Raw genomic sequence first — 20,447 nt, 5'->3', positions numbered from 1 at the left:
GCTTCGCCTTGTTGCGTTTCACTTCGATGTGTACGTACTCATGCAAAAACATATATCGCACTTTTCTGTCAAAACAAATGTCTGACGCCAAGTGAACCAAAAGTTCTATGCGAATCAGCCATAACTCGTTTCTTCGAAAACGGGTGTAAAGCCAGTAAATATCTTCTTTAAGTTAAAAAATGGAAATCGAACATCAACATAAAGCTTGCTTTCAGTTTAGAGCTACTGAATTAGTTAAAGTTTTGTTTCTTTAACTCAAATTCAAAACTTTTTTCTTAAAATTATTAAAAAAAAAATTTTTTTACAATTTATTACTTCTCGTTTTTTCCATTTCTATCAAGACTATTTGCCGTTATAGTTATAGTTTCAATATATTCGTGAACTTTACTTTGCTATTTATACTTTTATATAGTCTATTTTAGTTATTTACTTTCTTTTGTATTGTTTTAGACAAACGTGACCAGATAATATATTACTTAGTTTGCATTTCTAATTATAAGTACTGTATAATGCAGTTTTCTTTGTTTAGGTCCTTTTCTACACACGTATTTTCGTTTCGAATTTACCGTTTTAGCTACTAGTCACTTGCTCTTTCAATTTTCTTCCTCTTATGTCCGACTATTTGTACTTAATTTAGTATAATTTATGTTGATTTCTAATTTGATTTTTTTACATTTGAATTTTAATTTATTTACTCGAATTATCTACTTTTTTGCGTCCCTAGTGTCCGATGCAAAATTGGTTAATCTCAATTTGTAACTGTGAGCGAATTCGATATGCTGAACTCACGTTGCATATGGAGATTGCCCGAGGTTGCATCCGTTTCTACACTTTGTTTTTGTTCTACTTGTTGTTGTTGTTGTTGATGATTATTTTTATATACACAATTAAAAAACATATGATTTGAATTGATTTTAGTTAATTTGTACTTTAATTTGATTTAGTACTTTCATAATTATTTGCATACATTGCCTGCGTTTTCTGCCATCCACTTTTTGCTACCACTGTTCCCAACGCATTTTTGAAATTGTAACAAAATTAAAGTGAACAAATGTAAAAAAGTTTCCCAAGTTCCAAACCTTACCCACAATTGACATATATGCGAGAGAATAGCTCATTTAAGTACACAAAAGTCCGATCCTCTCACAACGAATGCTGAATGTGTCACTCGACTTCTTTAGCTGCGTTCGTCCGGTTGAGTATTACATCAGGTACTGGTGTGCTATCGCCTGTTAAAACTACCAGTACTTATGTCATACTGTCCCGGATGCCACGCCCAATTCTGCATGAAAAATAACAACGCTGGAAAAATTAAACAAAAACAAAAGCAAAAACCAACTAAACGTATGATGATGAATGCCTGCAAAGAGAAGTGCTTGGAAAATTAACTCACTAAATAATTTAAATACTTTAATATTTTTATTATTTTCTTGATTAAAATTCCTTTTTTTATTTTTGTTTATTATCTTCTCCATTACTTGTATTAATATCATTCGCTTACGTGCATATTATTTCTCCACAGTTGAAACACTAAAGCAACAGAATCAGCAGCTATCCACGAAGCTGAAGCTCAGCGAGTCTAGTCAGTCGGACAAAATCGAGAAGAGTCTCATAAAGAGTTTGCTGATCGGCTATGTGGTTAGCAGCAATCCGAATGACAAGAATCAAGTGCTGCGCATGATTTCGTCTGTGTTGGACTTTTCGCAAAGCGAATCGGACAAAGTGGGTCTGAATAAGCAGCAGTCGAGTTGGCTGGGTGGCATATTGGGCGGTAGCGCAAGTGCGCAAGGTAACAGTTACTGAAGGCTTAGTATGCAAACTATAGCTAAAATATCTATTTCTCGTTTGCAGGTGTACATTCCAAGGATAATTTGGTACAGGCTTTTGTGCAGTTTCTCGAACAGGAGTCACAGCCTAAGCCAGATGACGCCAACATGCCCAATTTATTGAACATTACGCAACAAAGTAGTTCGCCAGCGGGCTCAGTCAGTCAGCCCGCCCGCCGCATATCCACATCTAGCAACAGCGGTGCAATTGCTGCTACCACCAGTATACCAGCGCCCATTCCTATCCAGCCTCTGTTGGTGAATGACTTTGCACCGTCGCGCAATTCCAGCTCAATTCTAAAGGATATTCTAAATGATTCTTGATTATTGTAAGATCGCTTCTTGCATTTCATGCTGTAGTTACCTTTATTTTACTCGTAATCTATTTTAAATTACTTGCATACCGCTTTCGCACTTTTGCATCGAAATGAAATCTTCTTTTAGAATTAGTAAGTGTACCTACAATAGAATTTTTGTTTATTTTTGCGTTAAAGTGTTGGCTGTATCTGTTATGACTCCTATTTTTTATTTTTTATATTCAATATATATGTATATATTTGTATTGTTCGCTATTGGTCTAGTTAGAAATGAATGTAAATAAATATGTATTGTATAATAAAGAACACACATAAATATATAAACTGACTTCTCTCTGCAGGGCATTTATTTGTATAAATATTTAAACTGATCAAATAAATAAGAAAATAAGCGCTCTGCGGCGCCCGTGCGATTTTGTATGAAAATGTACGCACCGCAGTTTTGAAGGTTATTTCTTACATTCGAAATTGAAAATATTTTATTTGTTGCTTTTTCCCTGTTAAATATTGTGTATGTATGTTTAAATAAATATCATTATTTTACTTGAAAAATTGTTTCGTATAAAAACTTATTTATGTACATATATACTCTTACCTTAGATACATTGTCAGGTACTCCAAGATTTTTTTCTAGAATAAAACAAGTCTATTTCACATTTAGACACAAAATCTCAGTTATGTATTTCTGTATTACTCATTCATATTTCGTGTGTTTTTTGTTATAAATTTCGTTAAATCAATTATTATTTTTTCGCTAACATTTCACTTAAAATAATTTAAATACATACTTTTATATGTAAATAGGAGGTACATACATGAAACTAAAAAACAAAGAAAAAAAAAAAACAATTTAGTAAAAAATAGTTCAGCAATTAGGGAGACTTACAAATATACATACATATGAAAACAGTTATTTTCTTATAATATTAGGAGCTACAATTAATTATTTTAATATGGAAAATAATTTTTGGGCAATCGCAAGGGCTTCTAAATATCGGCTACTATATAATTATGACAAGATATACATACAAATGGTATATAGCTGAACGTAATAAATAATTTACAAAGGGCAATATGTATTTATAGTGGAGTGATGCAACTATATACATACACTCGCACACAGCTACACACTTGCGTATAACTGTAACAATTTGGCTTCAACATTTTTGCATCGCGCAAAGGCAATCAAATCAACAAATATCAAATGTTTGTTGTAACTATGAGCTTACGCGCTGACTTTCAGATCATATGCATGTGTACATATGTATGTATATACTGTGATATAGTATGTATATTACAGAAGTCAGGCATACGCAATATAATCAAAAGTGTTTGGTTTTAATTTGCTTTTCTTTAATTAATTTAGTTTAAGTTAATTTAATTTATTAGTATATAATTTCATAGTGTAATATTCCACAAACAATTCAAATACTAATTGGGGTTAACATTTAATGGATGTATCTCTTCAACTTTTCTCAAATTCAACATTCTTCGCATAAAACTCTTATTCCACGTTCAACAATCTTATATATTATATAATTCTTCTGAGTGTGTATAGAGTAAATATAGTATATGTATATACAAGAAACTAACAACAACTATACATACAGATGTACATATAAGTGTATGTATGTGTAAATATATGGTGTGTAATATATAATGAATATGCTAATTTTCATTGCGCTAAGAAATAGTTAACTTTTTAGAATTCTTCACATAAAATCTAGTTAAAATATGTTGCTAACATTTACATATATGTATGTGCTTTGTTTTGTTTATAAATATTTATATAAAAAGAATTTATAAACCTTGAAAATAAAACTTAGCTTATGTGCACGACTTTTGCCTTGTGCTAGTTCTGCTCACTCTCTCAGCTGCGTCAGTTTTCTCTCTTAGTTCGTTAATATTGTTAAAAAATTTACATAATAGGTCTCGTTATGAAGAAATTTTTCGCTTTTCTGCTTCTTCTTTCACATAGATATATTTATTTAGTTATATATATATATATATATTTAATTGCAATATCATTGTAAAATACTATTTTATATAAAATTTACAAGACTTAAATTATAGTGAGGAAATGTACAAAAATGATTTCATTTGCTGATCGTACAAATATAAAAAAAATTCTTTTTGGCTTTGAGTAAAATATAAGTTTTCATGAAAGTATGCCTCCTTTCTTCAGGAGGTTGCATTTATCTCTGTCTGTGTGCTTTAGATTGGCTAGTAGGGGTGCTTTGTTGGAAGAGTTTCTATTTTCAATATTTTTATGTAGTATATAAGAAAGTAAGTTGGTATATGTATATTCCATGTCCCTTTTGAAAATGTGACGAACATTCTGTTAAAAAAATTTGTTAGATTTTAGTTGTTGTTCTTTTAGTGCTAAGCTGCTTAAGTTGGGAAAAAGTTTTGGTTTTCAGTAGAAATCAAACGGGGTTGAGAAAAGAGATTTAAAAAATTAAGAGCGGTATGCATAAAAAACACGAAAATACAGAAGTAATAGGAATAAAAGATAAAAAAAGATAACAGAAATATAAAAAACAAAAAGACATAAGATAAAATAAAAAATTATAATAAGTACCTATAGAAAAAATTGCAAAAAAAAATCAAATAAAAAGTAATAAAAAAACATGAACTAAAATTGAAAAAAAAATTAATAATAAAAAATAAAATTTCTAAAACAAATTTAAAAGGGGTTTAGAAAAGTGAGACTTTGATAATAAAAACTATTAGTGCTCAAATTGGCAAGTTATTTATTTTTTACTCTCTCACCAACAACAAGAATTTTCTTTTCTGCTTAGCATAATTTTTAAACATTTTGCATAGGTATGGCTTATTATATAATGAGTCATTATGCATTTAATTATGTAATATTTTAAACATGTGTTGCTTCTTTAAAATCCCTTGTCTCAATCTACCATTTTTTCATTTAAATATATTTGGTTTCTATTAAGTAGCGCTAAGACATTGAAAGCCACATTGATATCAGTATGTATGCAAAAATTTCGTGTAATAACAGCTTTTAGTTTATGTAAGTTTGTATCCATGCATTTTAGCCAATTTCTTTACACCACAATTTATGAACGGTCAAGTTCATAATTTTTCTCAGCAACTTTCGACACTCTCCAACAAAAAGAAAAACTACTTCCTACATAAGTGCCAGTTTTATTACAATAATTTACTTTAAATAATTTTATGCACTCAAGCCACTTCTGTCAACGACACATTTTCCGTTTAGTCTACGCCCAGCATTATCTGCAATATCACAATTTGGTTGCCTAATCGAATATCCAAGTATCATTTTTTATATTTTTTCTTATTAAACTCTCGCTATAAATGCAATTTATGAAACCTTTCCATTCTTTATACCCGTTTAGTTCGTAAGGCCTCGGACCCATGTGCGACGGCACCTTCAGCAGTCACACGCATTACTTCAGCGTAAGCGAAATTAAGTTCACATTGATATTTTTTCAAATGGCTCACACGTATCACCAGTTATTTCAACTTAATATTCTAAGCCTCTACGCGTTCCTCCTGACCATGGAGCGTTGCATCGCCAGATAGTCATTCGTCATCACAGCACTTAATATTCAACAATATATATTTTTTACCATTCACAGATCACTGCGTTGTAAAAGATTTTTAGGTTCCTTCCTTGTTCGTTGAGAGCACGTCCTTGTCTTCCTCAACAACGTCACCGTTTTCTGTTTTCACAACACCGTTTGGTTCCACTGGCGTTTCTCCTGTTGTTACTTCCGGTGCTACTGTTTTTTCTCCCTTTTCCATAGCCTCCTTTTCCTCTTTGCCTTCCTCCCACTCGCCTTTACGTATCGTATATAAGTACACCTCCATGTGGTCTTTGCCCTTAACGTACACGCTGCCACGTGGCTCAAATTCGTACTTGTCTACCAGAAAAGCCAGGCAGTCCTTACCAACTTGTATACGATTCGGCACACCAGTGGAGTCCATGCGCGATGCCACATTAACTGCGTCGCCCCAGATGTCGTAATGAAGTTTGCTCGTGCCGATGACACCAGCTGTCACATCACCGATGTTCATGCCAATACGTAGAATTAAGTTGAATTCAAGCAGGTCCTTGTTGAATGCGTCTACCACCTCTTGCATTGCAATAGCGAATTCCATTAAAGCGTGAATGTGTTCATTCTTCTCGCCGCGGTGAGACGGGTCAAGCCCGCTAGCTGCCATGAAAGTTGAACCGATTGTCTTGATCTTCTCCACACAACGGAATTCGGGTCGCGAGAGTAACTCATCGAAGTCGCCTATCAATTCGTTCAGCACACGCAGATATTCCTTGCCGCCGAGATAACTTTCGTCGTACATTTCATTAAAGTTTACAATCGAGGCGAAGATAATCCCCACATTATGGTGGTTTTCTGAGTATTTTGCGGTATTCTTCAGATGTTCGGCGACGTGTTTGGGTATGATGTTGTGTAACAACATGTCTGCTTGGTTTTTCATATTCTGCACTCGTATCTTGTCTTGATTGGCCACGGCGTTACCATAGAAGGTTAGTCTGTAGCCGATCTCGAACTCTCGATTCAAAAACCCAACCAGTACCAGTATGAGCAGCAGATCTAGATAAATTTCCACATGATAGTCTTGAAACCACTTGATCTCTTCGATTAGGTAATTTCCACCCTCCGCACCGGGATATGGCAAGCGTGTTGCATTTTGTGCGATAGCTGCCGCCTCCGCTGCGTCCGTTCGATTTGAATAAACTGTCAGTTGGCTTACGGCAATGCCAACAAAGCACATAGCCGCCATTAGTGCCAACGTGTTGCGCATCCAACAGTTCAGCTGTGTGAAGTTGCAGAAATGGACGATGCACACGAATATTAAGAAGCCATAGTGATACTCGAAAGCTTCAAGCAGATTGAGATCGAGCAAAAGGAAGTTGGCTATGATCAGTATTACCGGCATCGCCATCAATATGGCCAGACATATATGCCAGGGGTACCAACTGGAAATAGCTTCAAATATGCGGTCGGCACATGAGTCCGTGTCGTTGACCTTCGTACGCGCTTGTGAGTTGTGGCGCCGGCACATTTGTCGTGTGAAGAGGAACAATGCAAATATTTGTATAGCGGTGAAGACTGTGAAGAGTGAGACCCACAGACGAAAGCTGGGCGTAACAGTGTTGGGCGTCATAAGAAAGAGCGAGATGGAAATGCACAGGTACACTGCAAGACCAACAAAAATGTCGATATACGTATTATAGCGGGGTGTTGCCAATGTGGGTGGACCTTCGGTTTCGTTTTCATTGCCAAAACGATGTGCTTTGGAGCGAAAATCTCGTTCCATTTGCCGTGATTTAAAGTACAAACTGAAACGTTTGAGCGGCGGCTTAACTAAGTAGCTTCGCTGAGATTTAGCGTTATCGCGTACGCAGCGTATCAATTGAAGATCGGACTGTTTGCGGAGCTGCTGTAGACAGGCTGCTAGTGGATCAGCTACTTGCGGTAACGGCTGTGGTATCGGTGGAATCGCCACGTGTGGCAAGGTTGTGACATCGCCTATGTTCGATATGCTTGATGTCGAGCTGGTAAAATAACCAGAGACGCGATGCTGACTAATGGCGGATTGGTTGAGTGCATAAATTTGTTGTTGTATCGAAGAGCGACGTGAGTTGCTTTTGATACCGGAATCCTTGCGCGAAGTAGCCGATGGGCATATACTAAGGCCATCCGGCCAGATGCTTGAATTGCGCGAATTCGCAGGATGATGATTGGCTGTCGTAGTGGGTGCATAAGGGAACGATGCACAGCCAGCGATTAGTGGTTGAGCTGCGGGTACATCATTGCCCTTGTCGGCCGTAGCGGAAGTGAGCGTGGAAGCGCGTGGACGTGGTAGAGGAGATGTTTCCGATTTGCCACTACGACCACACTGCGAACGATAGCTACCAGAACGGCCGAAAGGTGAGATATCGCTGCGCGACTGACTGATGTAGGAGCGAATATCAATGATGTCGTCAAACATGGAGTATTGACCAGGAGAGCAACAACTACCGTCAGGAGAACGCACGTTATTGTGTGAGATGCCGGTAGAGGTGGCGGCATGGTGTAGTACGGGCTTCTGTGTTGGTATTTCCAGTGTATGACCTAAAACTGCTAGCTTAGATGATTCAATCACAACTGGAAGTTGATGGTAACCGTTTGGTTCAATGAATGCAACCATCTCATCAATATTTACGACGGTGGCCTTGGAGCTGGGTACATTAATAGTAACATCAGTGCTTGATGATTTGTCTGTATGCTTGACAATATCTTCGATTTTCTTAAAAAACCGCGGCACTTTACACACCTTTAATTTAATCTTTGTTCGCCCACTTTCTTCTGTGTTGTGATTCTTGTGAGCGGTGTGATTAGTGCCGTTAAGTCCATTACAACAGCCATCTTCTACTTTGTCGGGTTCATCAGCAGAGTCCAAACTGCCAGGTAGACTCTTGGTGGTTATAATAATCTTTGGTCTTTCACGCACCACAACAACTGGTGCTACACCCATGCCATCAGGCTGTACAATACCTCGTTCAATGTCACGTTCACGGCTTTGGGACTTCTTGCGCAGTTTCATACTGAGCGAGGTGAGGCGCGGCCGCATTGAAAGCACTGGCGAGGGATTGAGTGAGGAAGAAAGTTGTCCAACTGGCGAGGCGGGTGGTACATTTGGATGGATAACCGAAATGTTCGTGGCGCTCTGCGAGAGCGGTGTTGGTTGCCCAGGTATGCCAGGTAGCTGCAAGTGGCTGCCGCCGTAGTTGGCGGGTATGCTAGGACTAAGACTGTTGGCGCGCGATACATCTTTTCGGCGGCCGACTACAAAATATGTGCGATGGCCTGAAAATGGAAATTTAAAACTATTGCAAGCTTGACAAATAATCGTGTTGAGCTTACCGAAAACTTCTTCTCCCTCCTCCAGTAGATAAGCATCACCTAGAAAATTGGATGTTTCCTCAGAGATGTGCACTTGCTCTGGCTTACCAGAAGACTCCATTCTGTAATGAAAACGGGGCTCATTTTATGTTTGATCGGATTTTATTTATAAACGTTTACTTGTTTGCTAAGGACACGTCATTGCTCCAAACGTCGAATTTTACGCGTCGTGTGCCCACAATACCGCACAATACGGTACCAGTATGAACACCGACACGCATTTTAACACCCTCATGTCGCTGAGCATCGAAGCAACGCATCGCATCAATCATGCCCAAACCCATCTCGACGCAGCAGATCGCATGATCGGCACGTGGTTCCGGGCAACCAGATACGCAGTAGTAGCAGTCACCCAGGGTGGATATTTTCTCGCAGCCATTCAGTGTGCAGAGATCGTCGAAACGTTCGAACAGGTCATTGAGTATCTCCACCAGCTGCTCGGCCGTCTTGGTGGAGGACATTTTCGTAAAACCCACAATGTCCGCAAACAATATGCTCACATTATCCATGCTATGCATGTGAAATGGACGAAACAGTGATTTTAGGTCGTTGGAGGTGCGTGGTCGTACATAGTGAGAATCTGGATCGACTACACCGTCTTTGGTATCAATGCCGCTTGCCCCACCCTCGTTCAGCAGCATATCGGCTACTTTCGGTGGCATCACCGAATGTATCATTTTCTCCTTAAGTTGCTTCTCCATCTCCAGTTGGCGACGTACCAGCAAATTCTGTCCGATCTTCATGAACATACCGCGCATGCGCACCACATTCATCACCAGCACATGTACACCCACCAAGTGAACGCAGATGTGCAGTAGAATGCGCAGCAACATAATTTTATTATTACACTCGGTGGCGGTGCCATGAGTGGCGCTATTGCCCACCACCTTATGTGAGGCGACTTCGAAGAGTACTGAGTAGACGATTGCGATGAAGGCGCTCAGCCACAATTGCATCGGTAGTGCTGTGTATATGAGCAGCACGATCGATACGCATATTGAGAAGTGACCGAGTGGACTAAAGGCGCGACCAGTACAAATGAGGAAGGCCAAGGAGAAGGCACACAGCACAATGGCTGTGAGAGCGGAAGTCAATCTTCGGTAGGCGCGATACATGTCCCAGTGCGTAAAGCACAAGGCGGCGATCGTGATGAGTGTGAGCATTGAGAAGGCACTCGAAATCGGGCGCCAATGATGCTCTGAGCCGCCATCAATCAGAAAGTACAGGAACCACGAAAGTGAACAGATCAAAATGTAGGATAGCGCAAATCTGCAAAAGGAGAGAGAGAGAGAGAGAGTGGATTAAGAGGTTCCAACGGTATTTTTTCTCTAAAAAAATATATTTCTACGTGATAAGAAGTTCAGAGCTTCGTAATTTATTAAACTATGTGCTGGAGTTTACTAAATGTTGAGCGCACACATCGATTAAATCTTTTACAATTTAAGCATAAGTTCCTCAATTTACCCACATGAATGTGTGTTCATACATATTTACGAGTAATTAAGTCTCATAATTGTGTATTGCATTGCAAGCATTCTTGTTGTCGAGCAGGACCATTATCTGCATAATGGAGATCCGTAAAATAGTTGTATGTGTTTGACTACCCAGTGAGATATAAATATGTTGCTCCAATTGTCCAAATGGCAATGCCAATTGCCGGCAATGTCACAAAGTCGAATTATTTTGCAAATGCGACAGGCGACAGACAAATACCCTATATGAGAAGGAGGAGTCGCCTCCATTTCGGCTTGCAGAGAATAGTATAACTGCTGTGTATTTGTTATGAGAGGATATCAGAGTCAATTGAGGTGTGAATGTTTGTGTCAATTTGGCATCGCATTTATTCCAGACTTAATGACAATTTCGTGTCACATAATTAAAGTTAATTTGATGCGGATGCGAGGCATGAAGTGAATGTGCCCACGCTTCGGCACTAGGTCACGCGAGACACGTACATACTCCGATGTGCTGGTCAAAGTGCAAATGGTCTCTTTTGCCAACGCATCGTGAACGGACTTTTAATGAACATTGGCTTGAGAATAATATTGGTTTGGTACGAAGTGCTTATGATGCAACGAATAAAAAATTGTTGCAAAAAGTTAAGATGTACTTACTCTCGAACTAAGAAATCGCTCCCTCTTAAATTCGTTTATCTAAATTAACTAAGGTAAGTTGTACATATCTAGTAGTTAGTGCTCAAGCAGATACTTCTATATTATTTACGAATCCATAATTTTCGGTGAGTGTTTTTTTGGCGTATGTATAAGAAACAAGATTGGAAGAGCTTGCAAAGGCACGCCACTTGATGGTTTTTTGGTTCAAGCCATCGAAATACCCGCATTATTTTTATAAAAAAAAGGTGCTAGTGTAGCTTTGGACCGTAAAAATAGACCAGATAGAAATATGAAATTTAAAAATGAGAAAGATTTTTAAGTATGAATATATCTCATTAGATACTGTGTATGTGAGTAAGATGTAGGGGTGTTAAGCTGGTTATATTTGAAAAAATATTTTTAAATTTATGAATTTCACCAACAGAATAATAATTTAAACACGATTCAAATGATTTGCCTTAAAATAAATCGTTCGACACGGGAACAGACCAGACCAGGGAGAATTTGCTAGAAATGTTGGCGCACAATTCACTAATGAGAATCGGTCCAGTGAAAATAATACCCATCGAAGCTTTCTAATGAAAAAAGCTCGTTGCTAGAACTAAGCAAATTGACATTCGTAGGAAAGTTTTAAGGGATAAAGATTCAATGAAATATTTTTTTGTTTAATATAGTATCATAGCCTTGAAACAAATTTCGCATGAGGTAAAGTTATTTAGGAGCCTTGATCTACCAATATTTTGCTTATTATCGGCTGTTTTCATTCAAGAGGAAAACTAATAACAATATTTTTGAAGAAACTACAAACTTTTCGTTTTTGTACAATACTAAAGTAAAATGCAACGTCTTAAACATATTAACTTAATCTGCAACTTCACATTGTCTTGGTTTTCAATGCCTGTTTCAATTAGCCTTGACACACCATTTCCTGAACACCCATTTCCACTTCCACTTTACTAATTGCCTTTATCACTGATTATCGCTGTCGCTACTAAAAATAACGGTACATTGGCAGTATCGGACCTGCTTATGTCCGCCCACAGAGGCACCTAATTATACACACACGCGCGTAGAGCCTAATTTGATTAGAGGGGGAGGGAGTGATGGATGTTGAACTGATATGTTCAGCCATCAACACCAAACAATAAACATATCTAAACAAATCAGTCGGCATTAGCGGCACCGGAAGCGTTAAATGAATGCAATTCGAAAACGAGAGCGCGTGTGTGCCGAACGACTCACCAAATTGCCCACTAAATAAGTTGAAATGCGGATTTGGTTGTCGTGCTGAGCGTTCAATTTTATTGGCTGTCCAGATTTGTCGAGAATAAATTAGGTTGGGGTGTGGGAGCTACTTACAAGTTCTCTTTGCATGGCCCATTGCTTGTAGAATTGTTGTACAATGTGTCAACGACGTGACAGCTGTGATTGGACCGCATACCGACCAATGTATTTACCAGAAAATAAATGCACGTAAAGGCATGACACGTGTGCCAGCTGTGCGCCTTGAATTATTGGCATGTGTAAAGTTAACTCAATTTTTACTCACCTTCATTAGGTGTACGTTTAATTGTGCGCACGATTTATTAATGCTTGCTGGTGAACTAGATGATTCCATTACTATTGGGAATAATCTTCACAAAGACAATTAATGATAATAATTGCCAGATAAATTTTGGGTTTGAAACCTCATGGAATTATTATAAGAGATAGATATACATATATTTACTAGAACTACTTTTTACAGTCTCATTCGTTTAAGTTGCGACACTATTGTTAAAGGTATCATTAATACATTTTTTTCGTTTGGAGATCTTTAAGACGTGAATCCAACCAACAAGCGGCTAAATTTCAGTTAGCCGCCCTACCGGCTGACCAAGTAAAACATGTTAGAGAAATTTTTTTATACCAATTTGAGATCCACCCTAATATAACTATGTATACATTACGATCATATCTTTGTAGCATATTTTCATTGTAATGAGACTAGTCGTTTTCTACAAGTTCTAAGTCGCTTTTACAGGACTAATTAATTTTTCGAAATAGACCTAAAAGAGGACATTTCCTGACTTTTCTAAGACAGACAAACGTGTTTACAAATTTTAGAATTCTTCCTGAAGCGTGTGGATCACGGCGGATTGTGGTTGCAATTCTTACTGTTAAACTTTATAAAATCAAGTTATTAATGCACTGCCTCCAATTAAAAATCTTGCTACTAAATCTTTGTGAGAATTCTTTTTTCAAATACCTTGTTTCATAAATTTTCATTATTATGAAATCCAGTTATAATTCACAATCATGTTTTCAAAGAATGCAATGAGAATATAGCTCATAGTTTTTTTCTATAACCGGTTTAAATATACATACATATGCCATACGCATATATCTTGTTAATAATTGCTCTCTCAATTCATTACTCCTATAATATATACGGTAACTGCTCATCAATACCCGAGTTTTCACACTTTCAGAAACGCTAGACAATTATTTCTTTGATTTTTCGACAGGGGAAAAAGGACTTGTCCCCAGTAATTACGAACTTTAGCTTGAACTTAATGAAGCCATATCACGCAATATTTCACAGGTAAAATTAAGAAAGACGACCGAGTAAACAAATACACACGAATTCATAACAATATACAGGCAAATACAAATAGTTGCGCACTGTTTGCTCAGGTGGGCAATAAATATTAAACGCTTCTTTGTAAATAGACAACAAAACGAAATGGAAAAAGTTTGTAAAGCGCCACATTTCATTAAGCACATCACACACACACAACAAGTATATCAAGGACGACAGTTAATTGACATTTAAGTAGCTACTTTAACTAGGTTAACATTAATTAAAGCACTCTTTTAGGAGCTGGTGATTGATGCAGGAAAAGGCAGTGTAAAACAGAACAGCAAACTGCCAAAGTGACCAAGCTGACATGGCGAAGTATTATTTAGTAATAAACTGTATTTTGTAGTTTGATATTACCAACGCTTGCTGCTTTGCGGGGCCAGGGCAGGAAGGGTCGTAAAGCGTTTAAAGAGCGTTGAATTCTAACGCGTCAATTTAAAAATGCTTAAACACACAGCGCTGTCGTGTTAGCAATATATCAAGTGCACTGACCATGTAATATAATTCACAAAAGCTAATACACAGACACACATGTGTGACCTCAAATTAGTTATACAATGTTGCGTATACGCAGTGGTGTGCTTAAAGGTTGTATTCCCACACTCATTTTTCAGTTTACCTGCTGTAATTACCGTTTGTTAACATTAACAACTAACAATTTATGTTCATAACACCATTTTTAGAAGTCATTGTACTTGGCTGGCTTACTGAACCCACATGCACGAGATAACGCACTCGTTCGCTTAGCTTGCTTCATTATTCTATTTCGTGTTGCTACCTCATTGGGGATAATTACCAGAACGGTCATTCGTCTTCATTATGGCTCAATAAATATGAAAGTATCTTCAGTTTGGTATAATACCATATGGCTTTTTTAGTTCGTGGCAGTGTGGTGAAGTTATTTTGTGTTTTGTGCTTCTGGCTTAGTGTTTATCCTAATATGCATATATAAATTTGGGGATACTTTGGTAGCATATTTAAATCTTCGCATGCTTCACTGAAGAAGTAGATTGAGCGAAAGCGATTTACTTGTTGTTAAAGCAAGTACAATTCACTTAAAAAATAAATAAATCTGTATTTCAATGGAAAGTAATCAAGCCGAGTAGTAAAAGCTACGTTGCGCTTCAGACTCGTGTATCATTTTTCAAAAATGAATATTAAATTTTTAAAGATTTGCTGTATGGCGTACTTTACTTCGCTTGACCTCATTTATGCTACACTTTTTTTCTATATTTTACAAGATATAATAAGCGCTGAAAAATCGTAAAAAATCACATTCATACGTTCACAAATTAACAGTAATAAATTTTTATAAGCATTTCCAAATTTTCAAAAATTTCAATTTTTAATTTTATCTACTAGTTATTTCACCAGTATTCTCGTCAACTTTGAGTCATTTAGTTATTACCGCAGTAATGTGGATATTTATACCATGAACAGGGTATATCAAGTTTGTAGCACGCAGAAGAAAACGAAGAGACTATAAAATATATGTATACCTAAATGATCAGCGTGACGAGCTGAGGCAGTTTAGTCATGTCCATCGGACTGTCCGTCTGTCTGTTTATATGCAAACCAGTCCCTCAGTTTTTGAGATATCGATCTGAAGATTCCTAAAAAGCTATCCTTTGATTGGAATCGCTAATAGCGGGAAACTGTAGTATATAGCTGTATAACAAACTGATCGATTAAAATCAAGTTCTTGTAGTGAAAAAAATTTTATATGACAATGTACCTTCACGGAATTTGGCAAATATTCTTGTTCAAGGTAACGCTTCAATTTCTGAACATATTGCTCAGATCGGACTATTAAAGCATATTGCTGCCAGTCAAACTGATCGCTCAAATTATGTTCTTGTGAGGAAAACTTGAACAGGTGATGGGTATTATAGCTTCGGTCCAACCGAAGTTAACGTTTTTTCTTGCTTTTTCTTGTTTTTAATACCATCAGAAAGTAGAGTTTTTTATGAAAAAAGCCTATCGAAATAAAAAAAAATAAAAATATTGTGACGTGAGAATTTTCGATTAAAAATTAGGATACTTTTCCGATAATATTCGAAACCAAAATATTAACAGTATGTTTGGGTAAAAATAAAATTCAAACACTTGATTATTTGAATGTGAACCAAAAAATATATAGAAAATCAAACGGCTCTTGTTAGCTGCAAGAACACATTATTTGTTAGTTGAAGTCTATATAGACATACATATGTACATCTATATACATATGTAGTGCTGATATGTTCATACGTTCTTCCATGTTGAAGCATTAAATTCACGTATACGCCCTGAAGTACTTGAGCAGCTAACGTGATAAATGGTGTAATTAAAGTTGTGTGAACTACAGTTTCAGTACGCTTTTGATTACAAAGTTTGCGTCGTTGCAGTTCACTTCGACACAATTGCAATAAATCGCTATTGCAGAGATCGTGTTGCTCCTATAATGAACCTTTTTATACAACAAGTTGTGTCAGTGCCACGCTTTCAAAGTTACTCTCAGCGCTAAAAATATATAATTTCAGTGGAAATTCTAGTGTTTGGTATTCATAAAATAGTTCTGAGGCAGCAATATGTAGAAAACACCTACTTTTCTTGGCACTATTTGCACGTGAAGTGTTTAATTTGCTCAGGTAATGAGCGTGATTTATAAATTTACACTTTTGCTCTCATATAGAGAAGAGAGAAGCCCTGCCGTTGCTTTTTTTGTCTACCAACCACAAATTAATAGCGCATAATTAAGTCTGTAAAGCCAATATTATCTTGTGACCTAGTAAATCCACTTTATTATACTTGTTGTTTCATCCGCACGCTAGTTATTTCCAAAGAGCCATTAGGTTGAGTTTCCCTGAGGTATAATTGTAGGAACAGTAAGGGCGTAAATACTGTAATCCGTAACCTAGCCTGAAACATTTTAACTTGGGATAGTCTTCCAAATGAGGTTGTATTGTACATATATAATTTGAACAATAACGGAATGTATAGTACGTATGTTCGATCTTGCTGGTTCGACTCAAGGAATATTTAGTTAAGAAAAATTATTTATATTCCAAATTAGATTAAGATATCTCTAAAACTAAGAGACTAGTTTGCCTCCGAACAGTCTCAGCTTAACCTTCTTATTATTTTTATCTGAAATTATTGGTTTTTTTCTAGTTCTCATATTTATAAATTATTGTACTTTCATTGAATTCTTAACAATTGTATACAAAATTCTGTAGAAAAATCGTGTTCCTCTTTTCCATTTGCATTGCAGTATTTTATTGAGCTTTTAAGCTTAAAGCAAAAATAAGACTAGAAACTGGATTTTATCTGAGCTACAAAGCCAGCTAAATTCGTACAAATAAAATCACTTACAAAGCGATTTTCTCCAAATATTCACATTGACAAACGAAATTCAATTTATTGAAGCGTAATCGCTTTGAAATCAACGCTTACACACGCGGCAACTGTGCGACACACTAATGCCACTATTCACTCACACATTCACTCACTCACACATGTACTCATCCACTCACTTAATGACTCAGTGCCTTACCTGTATCGCATGCGTACGTGTGGGAATACGCTGGTCTGAAACTGGCCCTCCAGCACGGGTGAATCGAATTTGGGATCCATCCACGATTTGGACGAGGCGCGTTCGAATGCCACCGGCAACATGACGCTGCAGCAGGAATGCCGTCGCCCCGTTTGACTTAGATAGGTTTGTATGTGTGGCGCTAACGCGATTTGTATATCGTCGGTGGAATTGCTGCGACTGTCGTTGACTAGAACGCCGGGAGGCATGGCGGTAAAACTGACCGAAGGACGACGTGACTGCAAAGAGAGGAAGAGAGAACAGTTAGAATGTTGGCGATGCAGGCTTAGTAAACAACAAAATGGAATATAATTCAGGTATTTACAAGCACTCTTTAGTCGAAATGCATAAAAGTGAAAGCACCAGAGGAAAGCAGTTAAAATTCAAATTGTCATTGCGGCGCGCTACTGCACTGTAGTCGCCGCTTACAAAACATTGTGTAATGGCATTCGCTGGCGCCGCTAACAATGCTCCGAAACTTTAATTAAACTTAATTGTGCAGCGAGGTGGAAATGTGATTCTGCAGAATTGCCGCATGCCGCAGCTGAATGCCAAAGTAAATAGGCAAGTGAGCGGGCAGTGGTGCGGTCGGGCCAGGAACTGGGTAAGCGGATCCATGAGAGCCGGCAGGTAGGCAAAGGCTTACCGCATGACCTGTCTATGTATGCGTATATCATATTTCTAAGTACATGTGTATGCATTGTAGGTTCCCATGGACGTCCAGCTCGGAATGCCCGCCGGTCAATTGTGTGCATGTAGCCACATAAGTGCGGACAAGTCTTGGCTACAAGCATCGATAGCGAAGACCTTCTGAAACAGTTATTGAATGTAGCACAAGCAATTAATTTGAAGTACTGCAAAGCAGACACTTGTGTAACGGTATTCAAATGCAACAATCAGCTAAAATTATTTCATTTTTAGAGCATTTTCCAACAATTGTGTATTTGCCCATAAGAAAACTGTAACCATTTCCTACTCTTTCGTTGTCTTTGCTTTAATGCAATGTTATATACTTGTAGGTAGATATAATGAAAGCGTGCAAGCAAGCAAAAAATTTATTTTGCCATTCCGCCGGAATTTGCAGAAGATTTGAGAGTTTTCACAACTTTGGTTTTTCATTTTCGTTTTTTTCGTTGTTTCTACAGAAACCGATGATTAGAGTAAAGAGTTAGTTCAAGTTCCTTTAATGCTACTTGCTTAGAAAATTTTCATAGGTTTAGCTCAGAGAGCATAACTCATGAGCTTTCCTTCATAGATGTTATCGATATGTTTTACTTCTCTTTCAATTAAACAAAAAATTTTGTTCGATAATTTTATTTCCATTTTTTTTCTTAATTATTTACTTTAGGTTTAAACTCAAACTCTATAGGCTGTAATTGTAAATCGATTACATATCGATAAAAAATAGGTGAAATATCGATAAATAATAACATATATTATCGATAATTTAAGGAATATTTTTTTAAAAATTATGTAGACTTTTTGATTAACCATTTATTCAAAAAGAAACCCAAAAAATTTGCTTAAGTTGAAACAACAATTGGATATACAAGTACAGGATGTTCTAAAAGAAAAAAAATCTTATTCGTTAAGCTTCGAGATTCTGTCTGATTTATTCTACGCTTTAGCTTCCGATTTTGGTTTAGGAACCCAGGCATCCTACATTTGTTTCCAAGCAGCTCTGGATATCTGTTGTATAATTTCAAAACTCCAGAATTGTTTAAAAATATGCGATTAATTTCGAAATATTCTTGAAAGTAAATTATCTCTTATTGATTTGCTTTTATAAGAAGATCGAGACTCGATATTTCGCAATGATTCCATAACATCACAGATGGTAAAGTATATCGATATTTATCACACATATGCTCGGAGGGGTTTACGAAGCAACAAAGTTGTCACGAATTCAAATAAGAAAAAGGCGACATAAATATTGCACACATATACACACGAAACAACAAGGAATATTTATATGTGATTGTGCTATTGCAATTTTAATTAAATTCTTCTGCGCTAATCCAACAATTTACTCAGGCTGCAGCCACAAAACGCAAAGGAATGCGAACACAACAACAACAACACCAGCAACGCATAGAAATACATTAATAAATATATATGTGTGCGTGTGCCAAGTACATGCACCGACGGAATAATGGACAATATTCAAGTCAGCGTTGTAAATGAAAATTAATTACCGCCATTAAAAATGCAAAAAGGGTGCTGCAAGATGTCAGAGCGGCCGCCGGGACGGGGGGGATGCATAAACCGGAAAACCAGCAAACAATAAAGGTTCGGAAGTCTTTAAAGGCTTAAAGCGGTGGTCCTTAAAGTGACGACGAGAACGGAGTTAAGGAGAAAGTGGCGAAGACGGTGAAATGAAAGAAAGGCTTTTGGTGGCGAAAGTATAAAAGAAATGAAAAACTAAAAAATCGCCTACATTCACCTGCATTGTATAATATATGCGCTGCTGCAACCACTCATTAGTGTGAGTGTTTACACTCGTACAATGTGCTTTTAGTCATTAAGCTGCTGCCGCAAACAACACGAAGAAAGGGCGGCGGGGAGAAAGGTAGAGAGAAATTCATAAAAATATAAAATAGAGACTTTGCTAAACTGCCACGAATGAAAGTGAATTTTTCTGAAGTGGACCGCGACATGCTTCGCTCGTTTTTATTGTAGACGTTTTCATACGCCAGAAGGAAGGAAGCACGGAAGGAAGCGCTCAAGTACGCCACGTGCTAAAGAGCAACTTACCAACCTGGCTAGTGGCGGTGTGGCAGTGCCTTCCACTCATCAATAGCGGCAAAGGTCACTTACAGTAATGCCAGCCACTCAAGTGTGGTCTCAGAGGCAAAAGCGCGAACGCTGCAGCGTTGCAAGAAATAAAATTAAAAATTTAGGAATTACCAAAAATATAGCAGGTTAGTATGAATGAGCTGTTAGCAGATGCAGTCCGTAGTGCTTTTAGCTTGGGTGTGCCGCAATTATGGTACATAACGGTATGATTTTCAAATAATTTCTTATTTTCTAGTAAAGTTGTTCC

The 20,447-nt window shown here is 37.3% G+C and overlaps 2 protein-coding genes across 4 annotated transcripts in view; one reads left to right on the top strand and one right to left on the bottom strand.

Annotated features, from left to right (window-relative positions):
- Positions 1-2,459, top strand: part of Gmap (Golgi microtubule-associated protein) — a 41,261-nt gene extending 38,802 nt beyond the window's left edge. For both annotated transcript variants that reach the window (XM_014246951.3, XM_014246952.3), the window contains 2 exons: positions 1,523-1,789; positions 1,852-2,459. In XM_014246951.3, coding sequence (XP_014102426.2) covers positions 1,523-1,789; positions 1,852-2,150 — 566 coding nt within the window. In that variant the 3' untranslated portion in view covers positions 2,151-2,459. The remainder of the gene's footprint in view (positions 1-1,522; positions 1,790-1,851) is intronic.
- Positions 2,460-2,792: 333 nt separating this feature from the next.
- The window catches only part of Ac13E (Adenylyl cyclase 13E), a 94,286-nt gene continuing 76,631 nt past the window's right edge, over positions 2,793-20,447 (bottom strand). For both annotated transcript variants that reach the window (XM_014247049.3, XM_014247050.3), the window contains 4 exons: positions 17,366-17,643; positions 9,214-10,362; positions 9,055-9,155; positions 2,793-8,997 (listed from right to left, as the gene is read on the bottom strand). In XM_014247049.3, the coding sequence (XP_014102524.2) occupies positions 5,786-8,997; positions 9,055-9,155; positions 9,214-10,362; positions 17,366-17,643 (4,740 nt within the window). In that variant the 3' untranslated portion in view covers positions 2,793-5,785. The remainder of the gene's footprint in view (positions 8,998-9,054; positions 9,156-9,213; positions 10,363-17,365; positions 17,644-20,447) is intronic.

This window comes from Bactrocera oleae, chromosome 5 (assembly GCF_042242935.1).
Source record: "Bactrocera oleae isolate idBacOlea1 chromosome 5, idBacOlea1, whole genome shotgun sequence".
In the NCBI taxonomy this organism is placed as follows: Eukaryota; Metazoa; Arthropoda; class Insecta; order Diptera; family Tephritidae; genus Bactrocera; species Bactrocera oleae.
This window is presented reverse-complemented; position numbering and strand designations above follow the sequence as displayed.